General features: G+C 52.6%; 1 protein-coding gene across 3 annotated transcripts; it reads right to left on the bottom strand.

Moving 5' to 3' along the window:
- Positions 1 to 8,020: 8,020 nt before the first annotated feature.
- On the bottom strand, positions 8,021 to 15,556 carry LHX3 (LIM homeobox 3). 3 transcript variants are annotated; one of them, XM_055721496.1, is made up of 6 exons: positions 15,415 to 15,556; positions 12,501 to 12,672; positions 11,980 to 12,182; positions 11,621 to 11,772; positions 11,334 to 11,505; positions 8,021 to 9,610 (listed from the first exon to the last, which is right to left on the bottom strand). In XM_055721496.1, the coding sequence occupies exons 1-6, from the start codon at positions 15,482 to 15,484 to the stop codon at positions 9,192 to 9,194; spliced, it is 1,188 nt and encodes a 395-aa protein (XP_055577471.1). In that variant the 5' UTR covers positions 15,485 to 15,556; the 3' UTR covers positions 8,021 to 9,191. The 3 variants fall into 3 exon arrangements, with proteins under 3 accessions (XP_055577471.1, XP_055577472.1, XP_055577473.1); XM_055721497.1 differs by lacking the exon at positions 15,415 to 15,556 and adding an exon at positions 13,651 to 13,944; XM_055721498.1 differs by lacking the exon at positions 15,415 to 15,556 and adding an exon at positions 13,651 to 13,941 and having other exon boundaries at positions 11,980 to 12,130.
- Between the last annotated feature and the right edge of the window lie 5,992 nt (positions 15,557 to 21,548).

Here is a 21,548-nt window from a genome sequence, read left to right as displayed (position 1 = left end):
ACAGTTAAACTTGCACATTGAACATAACCCACTGTCCTTTATATTGAAGTAGGAATGATATATGCCACCTGATCAAAGCATGTCCAATTAGTATTCTTCTACGTTAATGAGATGCTTCAACTAACACAAGGGAATTAATTTCTGAAAATGATGATTTTCCTGTTGGCAAGTCTTGTGATAAAAAACTGCACAAGTCTGTATAGCAGTGAATCTGGGCTACAACTCTGTCTCCAGACTGACTCGTGTGGTTACACTGCCCTTGTTGCTGCAGCACAGCTAATATCAGCATCCCACAATTAACATGCAGCATATTAAAATAAGCAGGCCTGCTCCTCTAGTCCAGAAAAACACTTAGGGGACCAATTCTGTATTTCCAAGTGTATGATTAGTACAAATTAAAACCAGAATAAGTTTTAATTTTGCCACATCAGGCAGGTTCATCAAAACACCCTTATCCCCCAGAGCCAAGTCCCAATGAAGGCATAACAAGGGGTTGTTTCAACAAGAATGATTAGGATAGTCCAGGAAAATTAATTTTGAAGTTCATGGCAGCCTCCTGTCAGAAACAGGCCACAGTGAGGAGGGTATGTTCAGAAAATGAAAATGAAAAGGCTGTGTTAAGCGCTGCTGGTGGCAAGGAACAGAAGCAGGACCTGGCTCTGCTCCTTCTCAATCGCTCACATAAAAACCCCATTTAATATGAAGCCAATTCAACGTGATAAACTCAACAACTGGAGCCCAGTTCCCAAACATGGGGGTCTGCTGTCCAAATCCTCCCTCATTTAGCTAAAGGCTCCCCACGGCTCTCAATTAAGGCTGGTCGGAGCCATCAGAGCAGTTGCTGCTGGAGGTGTGCCCGAGGGGCTGCAGGCTGACCAGCACGAGCAGAGTACAGAGGACTGCACTGGATATTTCCCTTAACTTTCCAAAAAGCATAGTTACAATAAATACCTTTTTAACACTGCTACCACCACACCCCTGCCACCTCCTGCCAGCCTGGGGCTGCCCAGCACACACCACCTTGCTTTGCTCCACTGTTCAGAGATGAGCCCAGCAGGCACCATCCCACCGTACCCAAGAAAGCAAGGGTTGCGGCGTGATTCCCAGTGTTGAGGCCTTCCTTAGCCAGAAGGTAACCACCATCCCTCCTCTTCCACACACACAGACACAGTTTGTTTGGTCCCTCTTATTTGTCAGGAGCCTCCCATCCCCAGCACACAGAGACCCCCTCAGAGACAAGGCTGCAGCAGACCCAGGGCAGAACTGCCTCCAGGAGCAGGCAAATGGGAACTTCAGCATCCATTTGTTCCACCTTTCAAATCAGAATTCGTATTTGAGAAAACAAACCCAATCCAAAAAAACCCTAGTCCAACTTGGGGCACACAGAAGGAAAAACAGCCACAGCTCAGCATCATGTGGCCTCACAAAAAGGAACCAGCAGATAACTCCAACCCCTCAAACCCAGGCTGGGTTAAGTAAAGGCTTGTACATCAGGATGATATCATCTGAGGCTTGTTTTGGGTTTTTTTCAGTTGAGAAGAGAATCACATCTTAGGAACCAACCTCCCTATGGATATAAAGAAACACATACTGCTTAGTCTGTGACCCCCACAAATGCCAGGACAGATCCTGAGGAAACACCAAGCATCACAGTCTGGAGACAAGATCAACCCTGCATCCCATGAATTCACAACAACCTCTCCCAAACCCAGCCCACGCAACTGACCTTCAGCACAGAGGAAAAGCTCAATCCCAGGTCCCAAGTGGTCAATACAGAGCAACCCCATGATGTTTGAGGGTAGCCAGAGATCAGCAAAGACACAGCCCTAAGAAAGGAGCAGCCAGGAGTCATTAAATAATTCCCCTGGGGCCTCCCCTGCAGAGCCCAGGTGGGACTCATTGAGGCTGATCCCCCTTTACAGGCAGGTTTGAGTAAATCAGCTGTTTGAAGTGGAAATAAACCTTCCACCCCAAACCCTGCCCAGCCCTGCGTGGGGTGTCTGTGTGGGAGGGAGCCCCCACCAGCGGGGGACACAGCCCCAAGGGCCCCTGTTTTGCTCTGCTGCCTCACACCCCTGGGGGTTTGAATGCCCCCTGATTTACACCATGATAAGAGAGGGGAGCCTGGCCTTGTACCCCCTGTGCCCACCGTTAATAAGCATTCTGATGTGCAATTTCCATAGATGGAGAACAACATCCTCCATTGGAAAAACAGAAGTGATTCCTGAATTAATTTAGATTTCCCGCTGCCTTGTTAGACCAGCTGGATATGGCACGCTTCATCTTCTCTGCAAACAGTGCCGCCGTCCCTCTGGGACACTCAGCACTTTATAAACCTGTCAAGCCCTTAAAGCCAGTGACCGTGAGGCTTCACAACAAAACGTGTTGAGGTTTATGGCCACACACACACCAGCCAGCCCCGGAGAGGAGAACCAGCACGGATGGTTTTGGAAGCAAGGGGATGTTGTTTTGTGCTACGGTTTCATTTAAAAACAAGGAGAGAAAAAAAACCATGTACTGCATGATTTATTTTAAAGCATCCAAGCTGCTGCAAGCTGCAATGCTTTGAGAGCATATGTATATACATGGGAAACAGGAGATTGTCTCCAAAGTCATTTGCATTCGTTCCCCTCCCTCCCTCCTTCATGCAGAGAGTGTTTTTAAAAGGCCTTATCCTGGAGACAACTGGAATACCTGCAACTTCTGCGGAAATCAGAGACTTTTGGGTGCAGAGCACCTGATCAAGCTGGTTTTCATTTACAAAACATATTGTTCTGCCGGTCCCCGTCCCCCCCAGCACCTCCAGCGCTGGTTTATTTTCTCTACTCTTCCAACAAGCTTTTATTTTCTCTACCCTTCCAACAAGCTTCAGAAGATTTTATTATTTTTTTTTTACACAAACAACATTGATCCAGCATCTCTCTGACCTGCCTCAGCACTCCCTCAACATGCAACTCCCAGCAGAGCAGCACAGGCAGCACGGGACCAACGTGCCCTCGCATCCCCTGGGCTGCTCCTTCTGTTTAGACCAATGCCCATCCCCGGAGCATCAGGCCACATGGTTGTGGGTTCAGAGCCGCAGGTTGGTCCCTGCAAGCTGCGCTCAGCTGGCCGACGCTGGCTGCCTCCCAGCTGGAGGGGGCTGCAGCTCCCAGGCGCTCCGCTTTCCTCCCACATGGCAGTTTGCTCAGCCTAACAAGTCAGCATCTGATGAAGTCTCTGCCGTTTGAGTCCCTCAGGGATTATAATATGACTGCAGCAGGTCCCAGCTATTCTCCGCAGCCCAGCATGTTGTTGCTTCATTAAACGCCAAATTGTTACATTAATTCTAACTGCCCTGTAGAGATGTAGCTGTCAGGAATGATTTACTCGCCTCCAGCTGACTCGGAGACTTTTTACAGGCTCCTGCATAGGAGCTGGAAGAGGCCAGTGCCCGGGTGGGAGTGGGACGCAGGACGTGTGTGCAGCCAGATACTGGCAGCAAGTGGCTCTGCCCTCCCCAGAGAGACAGAGACGCTCTTCAGACCGCAGTGGAAAAATAACCGGGGAGCTAAAAAAAAAGGTGCGGAGCTTGGTTTTGTCTGAACTGTGGGCTGCTGGTCACCAAAGTTGCCCGTTGAAATGCAGCATCTTTGCTGGAATATTTACTGAGTCCAAATCTCTGGGATCTCTCCATCCTACCAGGCAGTTCTGTCTGTGCTGCCGGAGGAGGCTCTGGGTCATATATATAAGTGTCAAAAAACATCTCTGGTGAGTCAGGACTGAGTCAGTTGTTGGCTTTCCTCTGTTTTCCCTGGGTTCAGAGCAAGGACCTCAGTGCTTCACACACAGCAAATCGGTCAGAAGAAGGGGAAGGGACCCAGGTCCCCTCCGTTTGGATACTCGTCCCTTGGGAACATCGCCGTTACCAGAGCCCCAAAACAGCAGTGAGGGGGTGTTGGCCAGTGCTGGTCCCAGCAGCATCACCACCTGGCCCCAGAGCCCCCAGAGCTACACCAGGTCTCCTTTATTCATTTTTTAGAAATTACCTGTAAAGAATACAAAATATCCTGATAGCAAAAATGCAGTTTTATTGCTTATAAACCAGAAAACACCATTTTGATAGCATTGTCCATCAGGGGATCACGGTCTGTGGTTTCTACAGGCAGTACATCCCTGACAGTCCTCACACACACACACACACACATATATATATATGCATGTGTTTATTCTGCAAGAGAAATAACGTGCAAAAACTGACTGCATTCTGACAGGGACAGGTTGTTTAAACCCAGAAGCTGTGGATATTTGGCTATTAAATTATTTTTCATCCCCAGATTGCAAAATGCTAAGCACAAAAACAGTGCTTTTGCATTCTAAATCAACGTTTTCCCCGGGCTCTGTTCCTTATCCACCACACCTGTATGCCAACAAACACACCTGCAGGTGTGGTTTAGTGCAAAATGCACTCACACCTAGACACACAATAAAGATGTCAGAAAGAAGTAAAAAAAACCCTAATTTAAACACCTTTGCTTTTCCCCCAACATATCTTTGCTAGCTTGGTTTTCTTGTCAGGTTTTAACAAAGTCATTTGCTGCCTTTAAATGTTATCTCAGTGTATAAATTGTGCAGGTCTCTGCTTTCCTGCCTTGTTCCCATGGACCTTGATGCAGGCAGGGAGAGGCATGGTGGGATATACGGGGCGGTGAGGGCACCTTGGCTCAGATGCTCTGACACACCTGGGAAAAGCCACCAGAGAGGAGCCTGAGGATGACCCGGCCCCAGCCACCTTCCCTGCTCCCCATGGGCGAGCAGTTTCACCTGGCCCACGTCCCCAAAGGGGCAGTAGTGTCCCCAAAGCAGCACTAAGGTCCCCAAGCCCCTTGCCCCAGGGAAGCAGGCTGCCCCCAGTCCAGCGGTAGCGCCCCAGCCAGTGACCACCCCCTTTCACCACCTCATTCCCCTGGATCAGGCTGGATAAAATCCTCATGTCCTGGCCCTGTTTGGCTCCGTTCACACCAGCTCCAGTTGTAGCTCTGGTAGAAGCAGTACGAGTGGAGCCAGGTGGATTAGCTGCCCTCCCGGCACATGGCTCCCGCTGGCCTCACTGCTCCCAGTCGGGTCCACAGGCGGTGGGTTACTGCCTCGGCCGCTGCAAGAAACAGGTTCCGTCACAGAGCTTGACACCCCCACAGAAGCCACAAAAAATATTTAGCAGCAAGGTGGTGTCTGTCCCTCCTAGCATGAGGGCTTCCATTTCGTTGGCCTGATAGAGGAAAACAGAATAAGAAAAAAATAAGTTACTTCTACTGTTTGACACAAAATCTAATCATTTCCCGTGTCTGTAGAGAATGCAAGTTTCGGCACAACTGTTTTCAAAAGAATGAATATGCTATTTGGAAAAAAAGATTCCTCCATTTGATTTCCCTCACTGAGAACACAAAAAATTTCCTGCCTCCCATGTCATGCACTCACGCAAATCAGCAGAGGCTGTAAAGCTCACCTGCAAATTGAGCCATGCAAAACCCCTCTTCCTAATTCTGTTTGGGTTTTACAAGCTGTCAGTCAGTTGGATCGTGTTAGTTTTATTTGCTTCTTCCAAATTGGTTTTCTTTTTAACGGGAAGAAAGCATTTATATTAATGGAATCCCTGAGCTTCAGCCCTGAAAGGAGAGGCTGAAATGTAATCTCTGAATTTTATATCAGGACGTTCACGGAGCTCTTCTCCACGTTCAGACGAGCACAAGTGCCGGCAACTTTCAGCCCGTTCTGCCTTTCAGAGCAAAGCACAAAGGCGGAGGGGGAAATTTCCATTTCGTCCTTTCTTAAATTCAGCCATCCGCTGGGAATTCCCAGGGTGAGAGGAACAACAGTGCTGGTTATTTGTTGGGAGGGAAACGATGAAAACAAGATCTATAAAATATGTGTTCAATTACTACAGTTTCTAGACACCGGTTTTATAACAGCAGCATTATCCTAAAATCAACTACATTTCTGTCTTTCTGTTGTTCTTTCTTTCTTTTTTAGGAAATACTAGTCTTTTAGAGTCTTTTTTTAGTCTTTTATCGGAAAATATTATCTATACATTAACTGCCAAAATGTTTTGATGCAATACACCCCGGTTTGGTGAGTTTTTTCTAGAATATAAGCAAGAGATTAGAAAACATAGAATTTCTGAGAACACAAACTCTTGTTTTCTCTTTGGGTGAAGTTCCATAATCTGCTTTTTAAATATCCCATAATTTTCTAATTACTCCATAAATTTCAAAAAGGACTGTCCCTGCACTGTACCTATGGGCTAGCAGCAACAGTTGTCCCTTTATTATTCAGTTCTGCAGAAGGAAGAAAAAGCAGCTCCAGACTCTTGCTGCCAAGCCCAGCTCTGGGCTTACTCAGGAGCTTGGATGTGAATGAGGCAAATTTCTGCCTTGGCTGCCTTCACCTGCCTGAACAATCCCCCCTAGGAGCAGACACACCAGCAAATGTGCAAGCATCACCCCCAGGTCCGAGCTGGTGTGTGGTTTTACACCAAAAGCCCCATGGTGTCACACAGTGGGGTTTCTCCCTTCCCTGCTGTAGCTCTTGGACTGGATCTTCTAGGAAAAAAAAAAAGAAAAAAAAAGAAAAAAAGAAAAAAAAGAGTGAGTTTCACTGGTGAGTGGATGTTGCAGCACTGAGGCAGTGTGCATGCACCCATTTTGCTCTGGGCAGGCTTCTGCCAGCTCACCAAGGGCAGGAGCTGGGCATGTCCCCTCTCGCAGGGTGTAATGCATGTGTAACAGGAGGGGGCAAAGCTGTCCAGGTGCTTGCACAGCACTGATGGTTAATGAACGTTTTGCAAATTTAAATCTTCTTGCAAATATTGTCAATACCTCCTCACTTCTGGAGACGTTGGTATCCAACCCTCGTTGAGCAAAGGCCCAGGAGGCAGCAAGCGACAGCCACATGTCATGGCAAGCAGACATCCCCCCCAGCTGCACAACAACCAGGGTGGTTATTTCAAGGGACCAGAGACAACAGCACAGCCCCCGGCTCCAGCAGTGGCCCCGGTTCCAGCAGTGGCGAGGTGTCCTTTAGAAGAGGTAAGAAATAAAAGCCTGGACTTCCCCGGTGTCGCCGCCTGACATCTGGTGAGTCCCCCAGGCAAGGCGCCATGCCGGGGCCCTGGCAGCTCCCGGGGACACCACAGCTCTTCCCCTGGGGTCCCCTGCGAAGCGTGGGCTGGTGTGTGCCACCGCATCACCCATGGCACTGGGCACAGAGCCAGCTGCACCCCCACCCGCCACGCTGCCTCCCTGCCAAAGGGTGCTGCTGCTCTCAAATCCACACGCTCTCAAAGATGCTTGACGTGTGGAAGACCCTGGTACAAATATTCCCCAACCTCCCAGGGGAGTAAGAATCTGGAAGCCCATGTGCTTTAAAAAGCGTCTCCCACCCGATTCTTATACCAGAGACTTCAGCAAAGTGCCTCACCCTGCTCTCAGGAGCGTGACCACAGACATTTGTATATGAAGATACACATGTGCGTGCACTTCTCGTGTGTGCACACACACAGAATGCATATGTTCAGCCAATCTTAATTCCTTAGGAGGTTTTTTTCGTTTCTTTCTGATTTCTCTTTGAAATGGTCCAATATCTGACTTCTAGTGTTTCACGTGCACAACTTTCTGTTCACAGACAGACAGTATCAGACTTTATTTTCTGTTGCTTTATCAGCACAGATTCCTGCTTGCTGCTGTTCATCTGCTTCGTGATGAACGCTGAAAAATAACCATGACCCATCAAAAATAACCTGACTGTGATCAAAGTGTGTGCATGCGTAGAGCAACACTGTTTGGCTCTCTCAAGGATTGCGAGCCTCCAAAACTGTCAGGTTTTCTTATCAAAGCATCTTTACATCGGTGGGATTGCTCCTCCACTGAAAGGGACAAGTGTTGAATCACAGTGTTGAGTTTTGAGGGCTTTTCCCAAGTCTCAGGTATTGTATTTACCTACATGGATGCTTTTGATGTGAATTTAGCAAAAGACTATGTAAAGTTTAGCTGACAAATTTATTTGTAATCTTGAAGTATTTGATCATCAGAGAGAAAGCGAGAATATAAATAAAAGACACTGGACATTCACATAATCTACAGTAAATTCAATAATTTTTACAGAGAACAATATACATATTGTCTTGCCTTTCCTCACAATCAGCTCGCACTATATCTGTGGAAATACACAAATGCCTGGAACAGAGAAGTGTCACCAGGAAAGCGTGTGCTCGCTCTGACACGCTCCCAGCAGTGCCTGGAGAATGGCTCAAACTAAACCAGCCGAAACCCTCTGCTGAGAGACGCCCCAGGAAGGGATTTGGCAACAAGACATCAGGGTGATTTCTGAGACACTTTGCAGTAAAATATTTGCAAAGGAATTTGAAAGAAAAGCATAAGATTCACAACCCAGAGCTGCTAGTCTTCCTAGGTCAAGAAAAATCACCTCTTGACCTTGTGATAAATGTGTAGTTATTTGGTAATAAATACATCTATTCACGGTTTAATGCTTATATGGAAGAATAAAACTAGCAATCTACAAATTAAAAAGATGAGAAGCAGATTTAAAGTATGATTTTCATTTTACAAAGGAAAAGTGTTGTTGATAAATGATTGGCATATTAAAGACCATTTCATTTTAGAAAAGTTAATGTAAATTCAAAATAAAACAAAAACATACCACATCTGTGCGCTTTTTAAAAAATATGCTGGAAGAACAGAGAAATTTTCTACCATGGATTTCTGAAGTGATTCACTATTAACATTTCTCCTATAGAAATATAGACATTGTCACACCTTTTACCGTGGATGAGGACTTTATTTTCTCTTAAAAAGGTTTCAGTGTGGATGGGTGATGAAGCAAGTCCTTGCTTTGAAGAATGTACTGACAACAGAAAGCAAAATACCTTATATCAAATCTGTAAAGCACAAGTCTTGGTGTTTAGTAAAGACACAATAATCAGTTTCGTTTAGATGCTCCGTATACTAATCACTGTGGTGCGACTGCCTTTGCCCACCGTCCTCAGTCAACCTTGGAAAGCATGCCCACTCTCTCCGTGTCGTCACGCTTTCCTGCCCCACTCAGCTGTCCCAGTCTGTCCATCCTTCATTCCCAAGAGTAGACGTTTAACAGCACCGAGTCCTTTCCCTTCCCACTGCGTGGTGATGGAACCTGTATCAAAACTGAGCGTGGTCGACTTCATCCAGCCAAGAGGCTGGGCTGGCAGGGAAATCCGGGTATCCCCCGCTGCTGCCGGTGGAGAGGTCGGAGCTGGGTCCGTTCCCAGCCAGGACCCTCATGGACTGGGGCACACCTTGTCCGCTTTGTCCCATGATGCCCAAGCCGTTGTCTGGGTAAACCAAGCTGGAGATTAAAGGCTGGTGGCCTGGCAGTGCTTGCAAGGAAGCTGGTGACTGGGGTATCCCATAGGGGCTGTTGGATCGCAGGTCGTGGTACTGGTCCTGAGCTGGGATGCCACTGTGATCCAGAGCAAAGCTCCCGTTGGTCCCAGGCTGTCTCCCCAGAGCAGGGGACGCTTCATTGAGATTGCTGTAAATCCCATTGGAATGGCTCATTTCAGACATAGAGGGCTCATCTGAAAGGGAAATGGACTGGTTTTACTGGGAGGGCAATGGTCACGGCTGGCAGCGGTTGCATGGGAATGCCTGCAGGCTCTAGGTATAAATAGATTAGATGGATGGGAGCTGAGCAGCCACACACTGGCCACTTGTAATTCCTTATTACTCCCATCCTTGTTGACGGCTCTTCATAGAAGGCCACGGGATTATTATTTTTTCTGAGTACAAACATCTAATACATTTTGGATTTTAAAAATGTGCATGAAAATTACATATTAAAATATAAGACTGGGATTCAAAAATAATCCTTTACAGGGGAATGTAAGTTCAATGTCTTTTTACCTTTTATTCTTCATTTCTGTTTGGCTTTGAGGTTTATCCTGAATTTTTATATCATTTTTAGGAGCCACCTAAACACTCACTGAAGCAAGAAAAACTCTCCATCGCTCAGAAAAAAATATATTAAATCTCAGCAGTATTTGTCTGCTCAGGAGCAGGCTAATGAAATGTATTTGTGTGACTTTAAAACACTTCTGAAAAATGAGCAATATTTTTCAAGCTACGAGCAAAAATTGTTTGCATTCGTTAGGGGCTCTGTGGACAGTGAGAGCTGCTCTGTTGCCTAGGATACAAACCTGTTTGTGGCATCAAGCTATCAATAATTGTTCAACATTTTTTAGTTATTATTTATAGTATATTCATATTTAATGATGCTGATGCACAGTGTGTATAAACAGACTTGAAAATCAAATAGTTTTTAGGAACACGGGAGAGAAGCTAAGACGCAAAGCTGAGTGTGTGTATAAACATACGTGCATTTATAGACCTGTGTCTGTCTAAATATGTACACGGAGTTTTGCATTTCAGCTTTTCTCCTGTATTCTTAAAACCGATACATGCACACACACATGGGCACGCACATTTGGGCTCCGCACTAGCACAGACCAGCCCCCTTAGCCCTGGGGCAGTTCGGGGCCGTGCAGAATGTGCCCCCGAGCAGCGCTGCAGGCACTGACCTCCGCCCCCCCCCCCCCCCCCCCCCCCCCCCCCCGGGCACAGGGCCGTATTCTGCCTCTGCAGCGGCTGCCGTGGGGCTGGAGAGTGCAGGATAAGAGCTAGTGGAGGTGTCTCCCTGGGTTAGGCAACAAAAATCTCTGCTCCAAAAATGAGACCCTCGGGTTCAGAAACCTCCCACCACGCAGCAATCTCCCTCTCACAGCACGGTGGGGAAGTAACAGCTCCCACAGAACCGGGGCGTCTTAACTAGTAACTATGCAAATAAAATCACCCCTAAATAGGATGGAAAAAAAAAAATGTTATACTTTTCCCCACAGAAACGTTCAGTGATTGTGGATTCTCTGATTTTCTTATTTCCAAGAGCCCCTGGACAAGGCTGTGTATGAGCAGCGGCTCTAACACCCGCCGCGCCTGCCCGGGGAGCTCTCCCTGCTCTCCCCGCACCTTTCCGGACCTGGCACAGGCCCCCCCGGGGGAAAAGCAGAATTTCCTCAGCCCCGGCTGCCCCCGCAGCCCTGCCAGGGTTTACCCCGCGGTAAATCCCGGGGCTCCGCGCTTCTCCCGCCCCGGACACTTGTTGTCACTCATTCCGTTACGGCTGAAAATTATTAACGTGGCCCGGGGTGTGTGTGAAAGCAGCCACGGCACGGACCGCAGCTCGGCCGGGGGGCACGGACCGCGCTCGGCAAAGCCCTGTCTGGCACCGGGGCGCCGGGGACCGACCTGTGAAGGAGACCTCGGCATCGCTGTCGGGCCCCTCCTCCTGGATGCTGTCTTTGTCGGACTTGGAGGTCCCCCGGGATCGCTTCATGTTCCTGAAGTACTGACCCCACCGCTGCCTCCCCGCGTCCTTCTTCAGCCTTTTCTCCTTGGCCCTGCGGTTCTGGAACCAGACCTGCAAGCAGGGCAGGCCGGGGAGCTCTCTCTCCGCGGGGTCGGCTCCCTGCCCGCCGCCCCCCGCCCCGCAGCCCCCGCAGAGCCGGTGGGGGGCGAGGGCCGCCCCGTCTCACCTGCACCACCCGCATGTCCAGCCCCGTCTCCGATGAAAGCTGTTCCCGGACGTGCCGCGCCGGTTTGGGCGAGTTGTTATAAGCGTTTTTGAGGGTCTCCAGCTGCTTGGCCGTGATGGTGGTGCGCGGTCTCTTGGCCGTGGACTCAGCCTCTGCCGACACGGTGGGAGTTAAAGGTGAAGTTACCGCGGAGCGGCCCCAGGGACATGGGACCCTCGTCCCCCCTCCAGACACCCGCCGACGGCAGATACTTCCGGCCCCCCTTCCGCCCGGCCCATGAGCGTGTCCCGGAGGGCAGGAGAGCCCCAGGCCGCATCCCTCCTGCCCTCAGGGGATGCGAGGGAAGGCGCAAGGGGTACCTCTCTGCTTGGCCGTCTCGTAGTCTGCCTTGCAGACCAGCCTGCTGTCCTCCATGAGGTAGAACTCGTCGCCGGTGGCCAGCTGCCGTTTGCAGACGATGCAGGCGAAGCAGTGCAGGTGGTAAACGAAGTCCTGGGCCCGGCGCACCACCTGGGTCGGGGGGATGCCCTGCTGGCAGGCGGCACACTTCGTCCCGAAGCGCCTGAGCGGGGGGGGGGGGGGGGGGGGACAAGCGGCGGCCGCTGAGCGCGGCAGGGTGGGCTGCCGGCCCGGCCCGTCGCTGTCCGCGGTGCTGAACCCGGCCCGCGGTGCTGAACCCGGCCTGCCGCTGTCCGCGGTGCTGAACCCGGCCCGCGGTGCTGAACCCGGCCCGCCGCTGTCCGCGGTGCTGAACCCGGCCCGCGGTGCTGAGCCCGGCCGCCGCTGCCCGCGGTGCTGAACCCCACGCGTGCCCCTGACACCCACCCGCCCCGGCACCCCCCGGCTTCTCCCCGGCCGCCCCCGGCCCGGCCCCACGCACTTGAAGAAGTCCTCCTTGCAGTACACGCCGTCCCCGCGGCTGAAGCACTTCTCGGCCAGCTGCGTCTGGCAGTCGGAGCATTTCAGGCACTTGCTGTGCCAGTGCCGGTCCAGGACCTTGAGGATGAACCTGTCCACGATGTGCTGGTTGCAGCCGGCGCACAGCGGGATCTCTGCGGGGAGGCAGCCCCCGTCAGCCACCGCCCCGACGGCCCCACCGCCTCCCGAGACCGGCCCGGCCCTCCGCCCCCGGGGTTTGCTGCCGCCCGACGGCCGATCCGAGGGTGGCCCGGGGAACGGCCCGAAAAAATGAGTATTCGTTCAAATTCGTTGGCGCGGCGCCGGGGGAGCCTCTCCCCGCGCCGCAGAGAGCAGCGAACCCCCGGGCCGCACACCGGGGGAAGCGCCCGGGAGCAGCGGGGAAAACAGGCAGGGAAGGGATGGGAACAGAATTAACCCCCGGGCCGAGCCGCCGGCAAAGTTGCAATGCAATTATTCCAGGCTCTTTTTCCTTTTCCTACTCTTTCAAAATTCACCTGCAAATAACGGCGGGGTAGCCCGGGCGGGGTGAGGAAAGAGGCTACCAAAAATTACGAGAATTGCACTGAAAATAAAAGCGCAGTAGGCTTGTCCCATCGCCCTGCAGATATCCACAGAAATGAAACAGAAAGAGATGATACAAGGACACAGATACAGAGAAATAGAAATATAAAAATAAACAGATACAGTAGATAGAAAACGAAATGTACAGATATATAGACATAAATATAGAGAAATCGGCATATAGGTATAGCTATTGACAGGCAGGTAAAAACGTAGATATAGAGGTACATAAATATAGATACATCGGGATGCATACAGAAGAGACATCTACAGACAGGGCTGTATAGATATAGATAGATGAAGACATAAGGATATCTATATGTAAAGATAACTATAGAAAGATATATAGAGATGCATAGCCGTGCGTAGGGGTAGAGATGGAGATGATATCGTTATACGTATTAATCGTCCTCTCAACAATTCATCGCGTCCAAACAAATAACCCAAATAACGGCACCGCTAAAGGCAGCGGCCCAGGCCCCGGGCTGCCCGGAAAGGACAGGGCACGGCACGGCACGGCCCGACACAGCACGGCCCGCGGCTCTTACGCTGCATGGCGGCTCCGCGGGCCGCGGCAGCGCCGCTCCCTCAGGCGGGCCGCAGGCACTGGCGCATCTTCCGCGGGGCCACCGCCCCCCGCCCCGTCGCTGCCGGGGCCGGGCCGGGGGTGCGGAACTGCTGCGATCCCCTCCCCGGCCCCCCCAAATCACGGCGGCAGCTGACCCCCGGCCGCTGCCACCCCCGCGGCGCCGGGGATGTCGCTGGCTGAAGCGGGTTATTTTTAGCACCCGCCCCGCCCCGCCGGTGCGCTCTGAAGCGCCGGGCAGGGCATCGCCGCGCGCTGTATTTAACAACCCCCCCCGGGGCCGGCGGCACAGCCCCCCACCCACCCCGGCCGGCCACGGCGGGAGGGCGCCGGCTCCGGGGCGCCCGGAAACGAAACCCGGGCGGGGGCCGCCCCTCGACGGGCCCGGCGGCGGGCGGGGGGTTCAGCCGGGGGTGGCGGGGGGGCAGCGCCGGCCGCTGCCCCGAGCTCGTTGCGAGTCGCAGACCCCGGGATTTGCCCCCGGCCCGGGGAAAGCACCGCGCGGCTCGACCCCTCGCCGGTACGAACACCCCCGCCGGGCCTGGTCCTGCCGCCCCCCTGCCCCGGTGAGCCCCGCTGCTCCTTTCCCGCTGCCTCCGCGGGCCCCGACGGAGCCCGGCCGGGGACCGCGGGGCCGTGAAGGAGCGTCGCGTCCTGCGGGAAAACGGCGTTGTCGCGCCGCTCCCGTACCGGGGGGTCGCTTTCGGCGGTGTCGCCTCTTCCCCCCGCAGAGCATCTCCCGACTGCCCGGTCAAACGCGCAGCTACCGCGGCTGCGATGCCCGCACCGCGGAGAGCCCGGAGAGACAAACCGGGCGCTAAGCCCGGGGACACCAGCCCGACGGCGCGGGGGGGCTGCCGGGCTGCCCGACCCGCGGAGTCGGTCCCGGTCCCAGTGTCCCCTCGGCCCCCGCGCCCCGGCGAGGCGCCTGCCCCGGCTCCTCGTTGTTTTGTTTTTAAGCCGCCGTCGGTCGCGGTCGATGCTGACGAGAACCGGGACGGCCCCGCACCGGATCCGGCCCCCTGCCCCGGCCCCGGCTCTGCCAGCCCCGGGGAGAGCCCCGGAGCTCCGGACACGCCAGGGCAGCGCGGGCCGGTTCTCCTCGTCCCGGCAGTGCTGCCTCCGTTCGTTAAACGGGAAGGAAAAAAACCGAACGCGTTTAAGAGAGGAATTAACGGGAGTTTTTCCAAAGCGGAGAAAAAGCCGGGGCGGAGCGGGGCGGGGTGGCGCAGGGTGTGCCCGCCGTCGGGGGGGAACCGGCGGGCAGAAATTCCCCGTTCCGTCCCTGCCCTCGTTGCGCTGGGAGCGGCGGGACCCCGGGGCAGGAGCCGCCGCTCCGCAGCGCCGGGCAAAGCCGCCGCCGGGGCCGGGCAGCGGGGCGAGCCCAGGGCAGCCGCCGCCTTTCCTCCGGAAGCAGGCGGGGAGCCCCAGTCTAGACCCGATGGGCCCCGAAGGGGCGCCCGTAGCAGGCGCTGGGCCGGCGGGGCAGGCTGTGATGCGGGGACAAGGCAGGGAACAGCGCGGGGCGGGCGGGACGGACCGGGACGGACCCCCCGGTGCCGTCGTGCTGCCCGCGCTCCCCTGCAGCCCGCCCCGACCGCGGCCCCGACGGCGTCCCGGGGAGCGCGGAACGGGCACAGGCTGAGGCTCCCGCCGGGGCTCCCAGAGCCGCCACTGGCGCCTCCGCGGGGGGACGCGGAGGTTTCCGCGCACCCACGCCCCTCACCTGGGCTCCGCGGGAAGGGGCAGAGCTCCGCTGCCTTCTCCGAGCCGGCGCGGACCCGCTCCAGCAGCATCGCGGCCCCCGCGGGCGCGCCGGGCGCCGTCCGAGGTGCGCGGGTGGCTGCGGAGGAGTGGCGGAGCGGCGCGGAGGGGAGCGCAGGGAGCGGCGCGGGGGCGGCCGCCTCCCGGGGCGGAGCGGGGCCGGCGCGGGGGGGCGGGCCGGGGGCGGCACCGTGCCGTCGGGCCGGGCCGCAGCTGGGCCGCGCTTCACCGCGGGGCCCTTCAGCATCGCGAAAGCGGCGGGGGGGAGCGTCGTCCCCCACGGCCCACGCGTGGCCAGGGCCGCCGCGCCCCACGCCTGGGCTCAGGCTGCAGCCGCCGCCCTCGCGTGTAAAGCGGCCCCGGGGCCCCCGCAACGCCCCGAGCGGCGGCACGGTGGGAGTCAGGGGAGCCGCCGTCGGTGGGAGCCTCCTCCCGGGCCCGGCCGCCCCCCGCCCGCCCCCGCTCCCGGATTTCGTTTGCCCCCGCGGCGCGGGTCTCCGTCGACGGCGGCCGCGGGGAGCGGGGTGGGGGGGGCCGCTTCCCTTCCAGTAATTAGTTAATGAGAGCGGAGAGGTAACTGGTGAGGACTCGTGTCTGACCCATGGCAATCAGTGCCCTGCGGCTGGCAGAGGTTAATTGCACTAATTGAGGATGGGGCGGACATGGGATGGGGGTTGCATGTGTGTTTTTACATGCACATGCGGGTGCATACAGGTGTGCATGTGTGTATTTGCAGGTGCATGTGGGTGTGCATGTGTCTATTTGCATGTTCATGCGTGTGTTCATGTGTGTATTTACAGGTGCATGTGGGTGATTGCAGAAGCACATATGTGCGTATAGGGGTGCAGGGACATGCATACGCAGGGCCGTGCACTTATTCATACGCAGTCTGTGTGTTCATTTGTGCGTGCAAGGGGTGTGTGTGCCAGCCAGTGTGCCCATGTGGGTGTGCAGGTTTGTGTGTGTGTGCACCCGCAAGTGTGTGTGCCTATGTCTGTGCCTGTGAGCTCGCGCTCTGTTCCGTGGGTGCTTGCGTGTTTGTGTGTGCAGGGACGCGTGGGCACATTTCCGTGCGCTTGTGTGTGTGTGTGCACCGGGGTGGAAGCCCCGTGCGTGTGCACACCGCTTGCCCCAGGCAGCCGGAGCTGATAATTGTGGTTGTTACTGTGAGCCCGTTAATCCCCCGAATCCCTTTACCTCCTGCTCGCAGGGGATTACAAATTAATAAAAGCAGCTTAGGGGCGGGAGCCTCCAAACACACATATGCTCCTGCCGGGCGGCAGCACAGGGACTTTCGCCCGCCCGTGGGGGCAGTTGGGGAGCCCAGCACTGAGCTCCCGAGGGCCCCAACTTCATGCCACCTGCACTGGCCCAGCACCACTACTGAGCACCCCTGGGTGCCAGGCTGTGCTCCTGCCTGCTCACCTCTCCCGGGTCCTGCGGGGGCCAGTGGCTGGGTCAGGACTGTCCCCTCTGATGGTTCACCTGGCCAGGGACAGGTCCCAGCCTGGGGGCCAGCTCAGACCCCTACGGTTGGAAAATAACACAGGGAGACATCATGGGGAGCAGGATCTGGGGTCCCCAAATAAAGTACCTCGAAATGTCAGGCTGGAGCACAGCTGGGTACGGGCAGAGTGCTGGCACGGCGTGACTGGTACCGTGCCCCAGTAACACCGGGTACCACGGCGAGTCCTGCTGGGTACCGCCAGCACCGGCTGTGCTGGGGCACCTCCACCCTCCCCAGGGCCATGAACAGCTTCTGGGGGGAGCAGGTGATGACCCACAGAGTCTCTTTTAAGCTCAGTTTTATAAGTGGATTTTTAGTCTGATCCTCTAAGGAAGCAGTTTAAGAAAGCGTGTGTGTGTGTGCTGGTGCCTGTCCTGCCAGGGCTGCGGCTCCGCAGGACGCGGGGCAGCGGGGACCCGCTCAGGGCCACCAATGGCACCTGCCAGCCCTGTGCAGCCTTGTGTTTTCAGCCCCAGGGTCACACACCGGCACCATCGCAGCAGGTTTCCACAAAAGCCCCTTCGGGTGCCCTCCTGCTCGGGTTGTGGCAGGCATCAGGCCCTGCCCGCAGGCTTACTCACTGCTTCTGCCACCATTAAAAAAAAACACCACCAAACCAACCAAAACGTATCTTTGTTACTTTTTTTGTCTCTCTTCCCTGGTTCAGAAGATTGCTTAGCAGCCCCCGAGAAGTCTGAACTTAAACACACTCCTCTCCCCTTTCCCTTCTGTCAGTTCTGCAGACAGACCCAGGGGCTGCACCATCCCTCCTTCCGAGGAACCTGCGCCAGGTTTGCTATGACAGCCCTTGTCCCCACCGCCGCGACAGCGGAGCATCAGACCCTGCAGCGAGTTCCCAGGACCTGGAGCACCTCTATAAAAGGAGGCAGCAGATGGATCAGGTTTGGGTGGGATGGTCAGGGCACGCCTACCCCTGCCCCAGCAGGGACCATGTCACATTCCAGCTTGAGACATTTCAGGCGAGGAGCCCATTCTTCACGTTCCCTCAGGAACATCACCGTTTTCCAGGCAAGATCGCAGGGCAGCTGGGAAACGCACATTTCCCTGGAGAAGCGAGCTGCAGCGCCCAACTTCAAAGAACCGTATCTACAGGTTTAGAAATCCTGCAGGTTTCTAAAGAGATCTTGGAGTACTTCTGCAGGGAGGGTATTTTTAACAAGTCACCCATCCCACCACCTCAGTGGCACTGCGGGTGACAGCGGAAGGATTCAGGAGCATTCAGTGGAGCTGGCACCAGCCTGGCCACAGAAGAGATGTTCAAGTTCAAGGGGAAGGCTCAGAAATCACCCATTTTCCCATCACTCCTCCAAACACTCACCAACATTTTATGAAGTTATGGGATAACAGTGAAAGAAATGGAGCAAAGTTTACCTGGTACGTTTCAGAATTAAGTACCCACATAAAATGACTGATACGGTTTGAAATGGATGTGTATACAAGCTATCCTTGCGATACAGTTTTTACCTAAAAGTAACTTGAAAATACAGGTAAAAAGCCAATACACACCACTTTGCCCAAATGTTTGCGATTTATTTTAAACAAGCACATTAGTTTACAATTTAGTACAAAACACTCACTTTTCCTTCCTAGAGAGGTACCAGACTGAGTAAAAAAAACCCCAAAACTAAACAAAACAAAGCAAAACAAACTTGAAAATGTCAAGTTATTGAATTAAAATAAATAAAACATTCAAATTACTGAAATGGTATATTCACAATTTTCAACACCTCATATGCAATGCACAGACCTACACAATACACCTTGGACCTTCTCTTAAGATGGTAGTTCCCGTGCAGTTCTGAGCCGAAATAGCTAAAAATGGAAGAGTTCTCAGGAAGAACTTCATTAGGTTTCTTTAGCACTTGCAGCTTTTCTTTCTCTGCTGGCATATTCCACAGCACTCCTTTTATTTTCTGTGAAGGTTTAATAATTCCCCTTTAAAAATATCCGAGGAGCAAAGAAGGCTCCATGAATTACAAAGGGCAAAAAAATCCTTCTCGGAAACAACTGCCACCAATACGGTACAAGCCACAAATGACAGTGGAATCGCAGAAGCTTCTGTGGTACAACACAGCACAAATAAAACCTCCAGGACTGAGGAGATGGTGGTTTGAGGCAATTTTGAAAAAGGAAACACTTTCTTGTAACTCACCCAACCAATAACACACCACAGCAAAGCAGCATCACACATTCCCCAGCAGACATGAAGTATCTTTACGGTCAGAGTACGTAAAAGGATATAATTTGTCATCATAAAGATAGAAAATAAGAACAAGTAAACCAAGATTTACAGAACCAAATTCAAAGTCAACAAAACTTTTCCAGATGAGGTCACTACCGGCATTAGAGTGAGAGACTTGGCCAGTTAACTGGCAACAGAATTAAGAGCACCAACATGGATAATCCACATCCTTATTTCACACTTTTACACTCCTAAGAAAAAACACTCGAAGTTTGAGTATCCGTTTGTTTTATCATGTTTCCAGGAGGGTCACAGCAACATGAAAGTTAACAATGTGTAGCAAACCAAGCCAAACCTTCAATCCAAACCCACATTTGCTGGTGTTCTAATGGCAAAATTATCACTACAAACCTTCAAAGCCTTCAGAACAAATCAAAGCTAACAAACTGGGGTCTATAAACATGGTAAACTGCAGAAGCAACAACCAGCTTGAAATTGTGCAACAATACTGACAGCGGGAAACTCAAGTCCCACAGAAACTGGCCAAATCTTCCAGATCCAGTATTTGCTATGCTGTGGGTTTGGGTTTTCAGTGTTTGTTGGGGTTTTCTGCATTCGATGTCCTTGCTTGTTGGCTGACATCAACATCTCCCCAGACTAGTCACTTAAAAGTTGCCTGATTTCTAAAACTAAATGTGGGAACTCTGGGCTTTCCTCTGAACAAGCCTCCTTCTGGGACCTCTCACTGGATTCTAACACAAAGCAAGTGGCACTGATGAGCCAGCCCGGGCCACCTTCCACCACGAGTTCACTACCTTTCTAGTTGTTTACAAGTTGTTTTAATATTCATGCCCAGGTGCTACAAAAATAATTATAGGGACTCTTCTCAAGAAAACAGCCCCATGATCGCTCCTTGTGCCAGAACTCTTGAACAGCGAGGGTCCTTACAAAGCACGGACTGACTTAACGCCACCGACTTCATACCAAAATTAAAGGCAGACATTTTTGTGTCAGACCACAGGCAGGAGCAGCTGTCCGCAGGTGCTCCCAGCAGCTCTCGGAGCTCCAGCTTCACGGAGAGAGCGCGGAGTCAAGTTTCTCAAGCAAGCGCCATCGGCTGCACACAATAAACAGCGAAGGCGGCTCAAGAAAACCCCAGATAATGCACCTCTTCATGTACATCAGACTAACAGTATCATGTGAATGGAGATTTATTTTTTTTTTCCCCTCTGACACATGTTTACAATAACCGCAGAAGGCTATTTTACATGTATGTTATTTTGATAAAATAAGGAATGAGGGACAACAAATCTTTGGAGCTCGATTTTGTTATTCCAATTGGAAGCAGAAGAAACTCATGTCAGAAACACTCAGTTTTGTGAACAAACAAAACTTTATTATGAAAAAATATCCCTCTTGAGTTTTTGTGCTTTTAGACCACTCTTGTTGCTAGGCTTTAAACTTGTTATGCTAGGGTTTATCATGGAAATAAGAGCAGGGCACACTAACAGTACAAATACAATGAATTGGCCAGGGACTATTTATTCCTTCTCATGTAATAGAAGAGCTAGCAAACGCTCAATTAAATTAAAAGTTGCAAATGTAGAATTGAAAGGAAAAGCCTTTTTATATAACATAAGTAATCTGTAGAACTCACTGCCACAAGAAAACATTGAGGCCAAAACCTATTAGGATTAACTAAAGATTAGGTAATGGATAACTAGAACATGCTCAATTACATTGGATAGGATTATAAACTTCACTATCCAGGACGTGAGTTATCCCCCACAGCTAGGATCACAAAGGAACTCCTACTCTGAACGGTAATTTTATAACTCTTCGTGGTTTCTTCCAGTTGCTGCCAGCCAGGACCCCAGCCAGCCCTGTGAAGGCAACTAACTGCTGCCGCGTCCCAGAATGGAGCGGCGCTCTGACTCAAGCGTTACTTAAACCCTTCCTGACCCAAACAGAGGAGCACTCCAGCAGAAGGGCAAGAGAAATGGGCTCTTCTCCCGAGTACCGTACAGACAACCTTACAGCTAGCACGGGATACTCCAGGTGAGCTCAGAACTGGAAATACCAAGTGAAGTGTTTAGCCCACCTTACAAGAAGATATATTGTAATGGAGTTATCCAACATCGTAAGAAACTTAGTATTTTCCAGATCTGTAAATGTGTCTGGCATGCTGCTGCACATCTCACTGTCCACTAAAAGCACTGTTTTGCTTTACTAGAGTTCACCAGAATTGACTTCCACCTGGATAACACAATTAATTACTCAGCTACTTTTCTGGGTCACAAATGCGTAAGGCGAGTTATCTAACACTCCATTAACACATCCAATACAGGAGCAAGTAAAGCACCAGGTCCAAGCCCTTGCTTACGTC

Source organism: Falco cherrug, chromosome 9 (assembly GCF_023634085.1).
Source record: "Falco cherrug isolate bFalChe1 chromosome 9, bFalChe1.pri, whole genome shotgun sequence".
NCBI lineage: Eukaryota > Metazoa > Chordata > Aves > Falconiformes > Falconidae > Falco > Falco cherrug.
This window is presented reverse-complemented; position numbering and strand designations above follow the sequence as displayed.

Excerpts from the sequence above, each read along its gene's own strand:
- LHX3 (XM_055721496.1), bottom strand. The coding sequence starts at position 15,484 with ATGCTGCTGGAGCGGGTCCGCGCCGGCTCGGAGAAGGCAGCGGAGCTC. Across the intron at positions 12,673-15,414 it reads CCCCTTCCCGCGGAGCCCAG|AGATCCCGCTGTGCGCCGGC; the intron begins GTGAGGGGCGTG and ends GCCTCCCCGCAG. Across the intron at positions 12,183-12,500 it reads TGCAAGGAGGACTTCTTCAA|GCGCTTCGGGACGAAGTGTG; the intron begins GTGCGTGGGGCC and ends CCCCCCGCTCAG.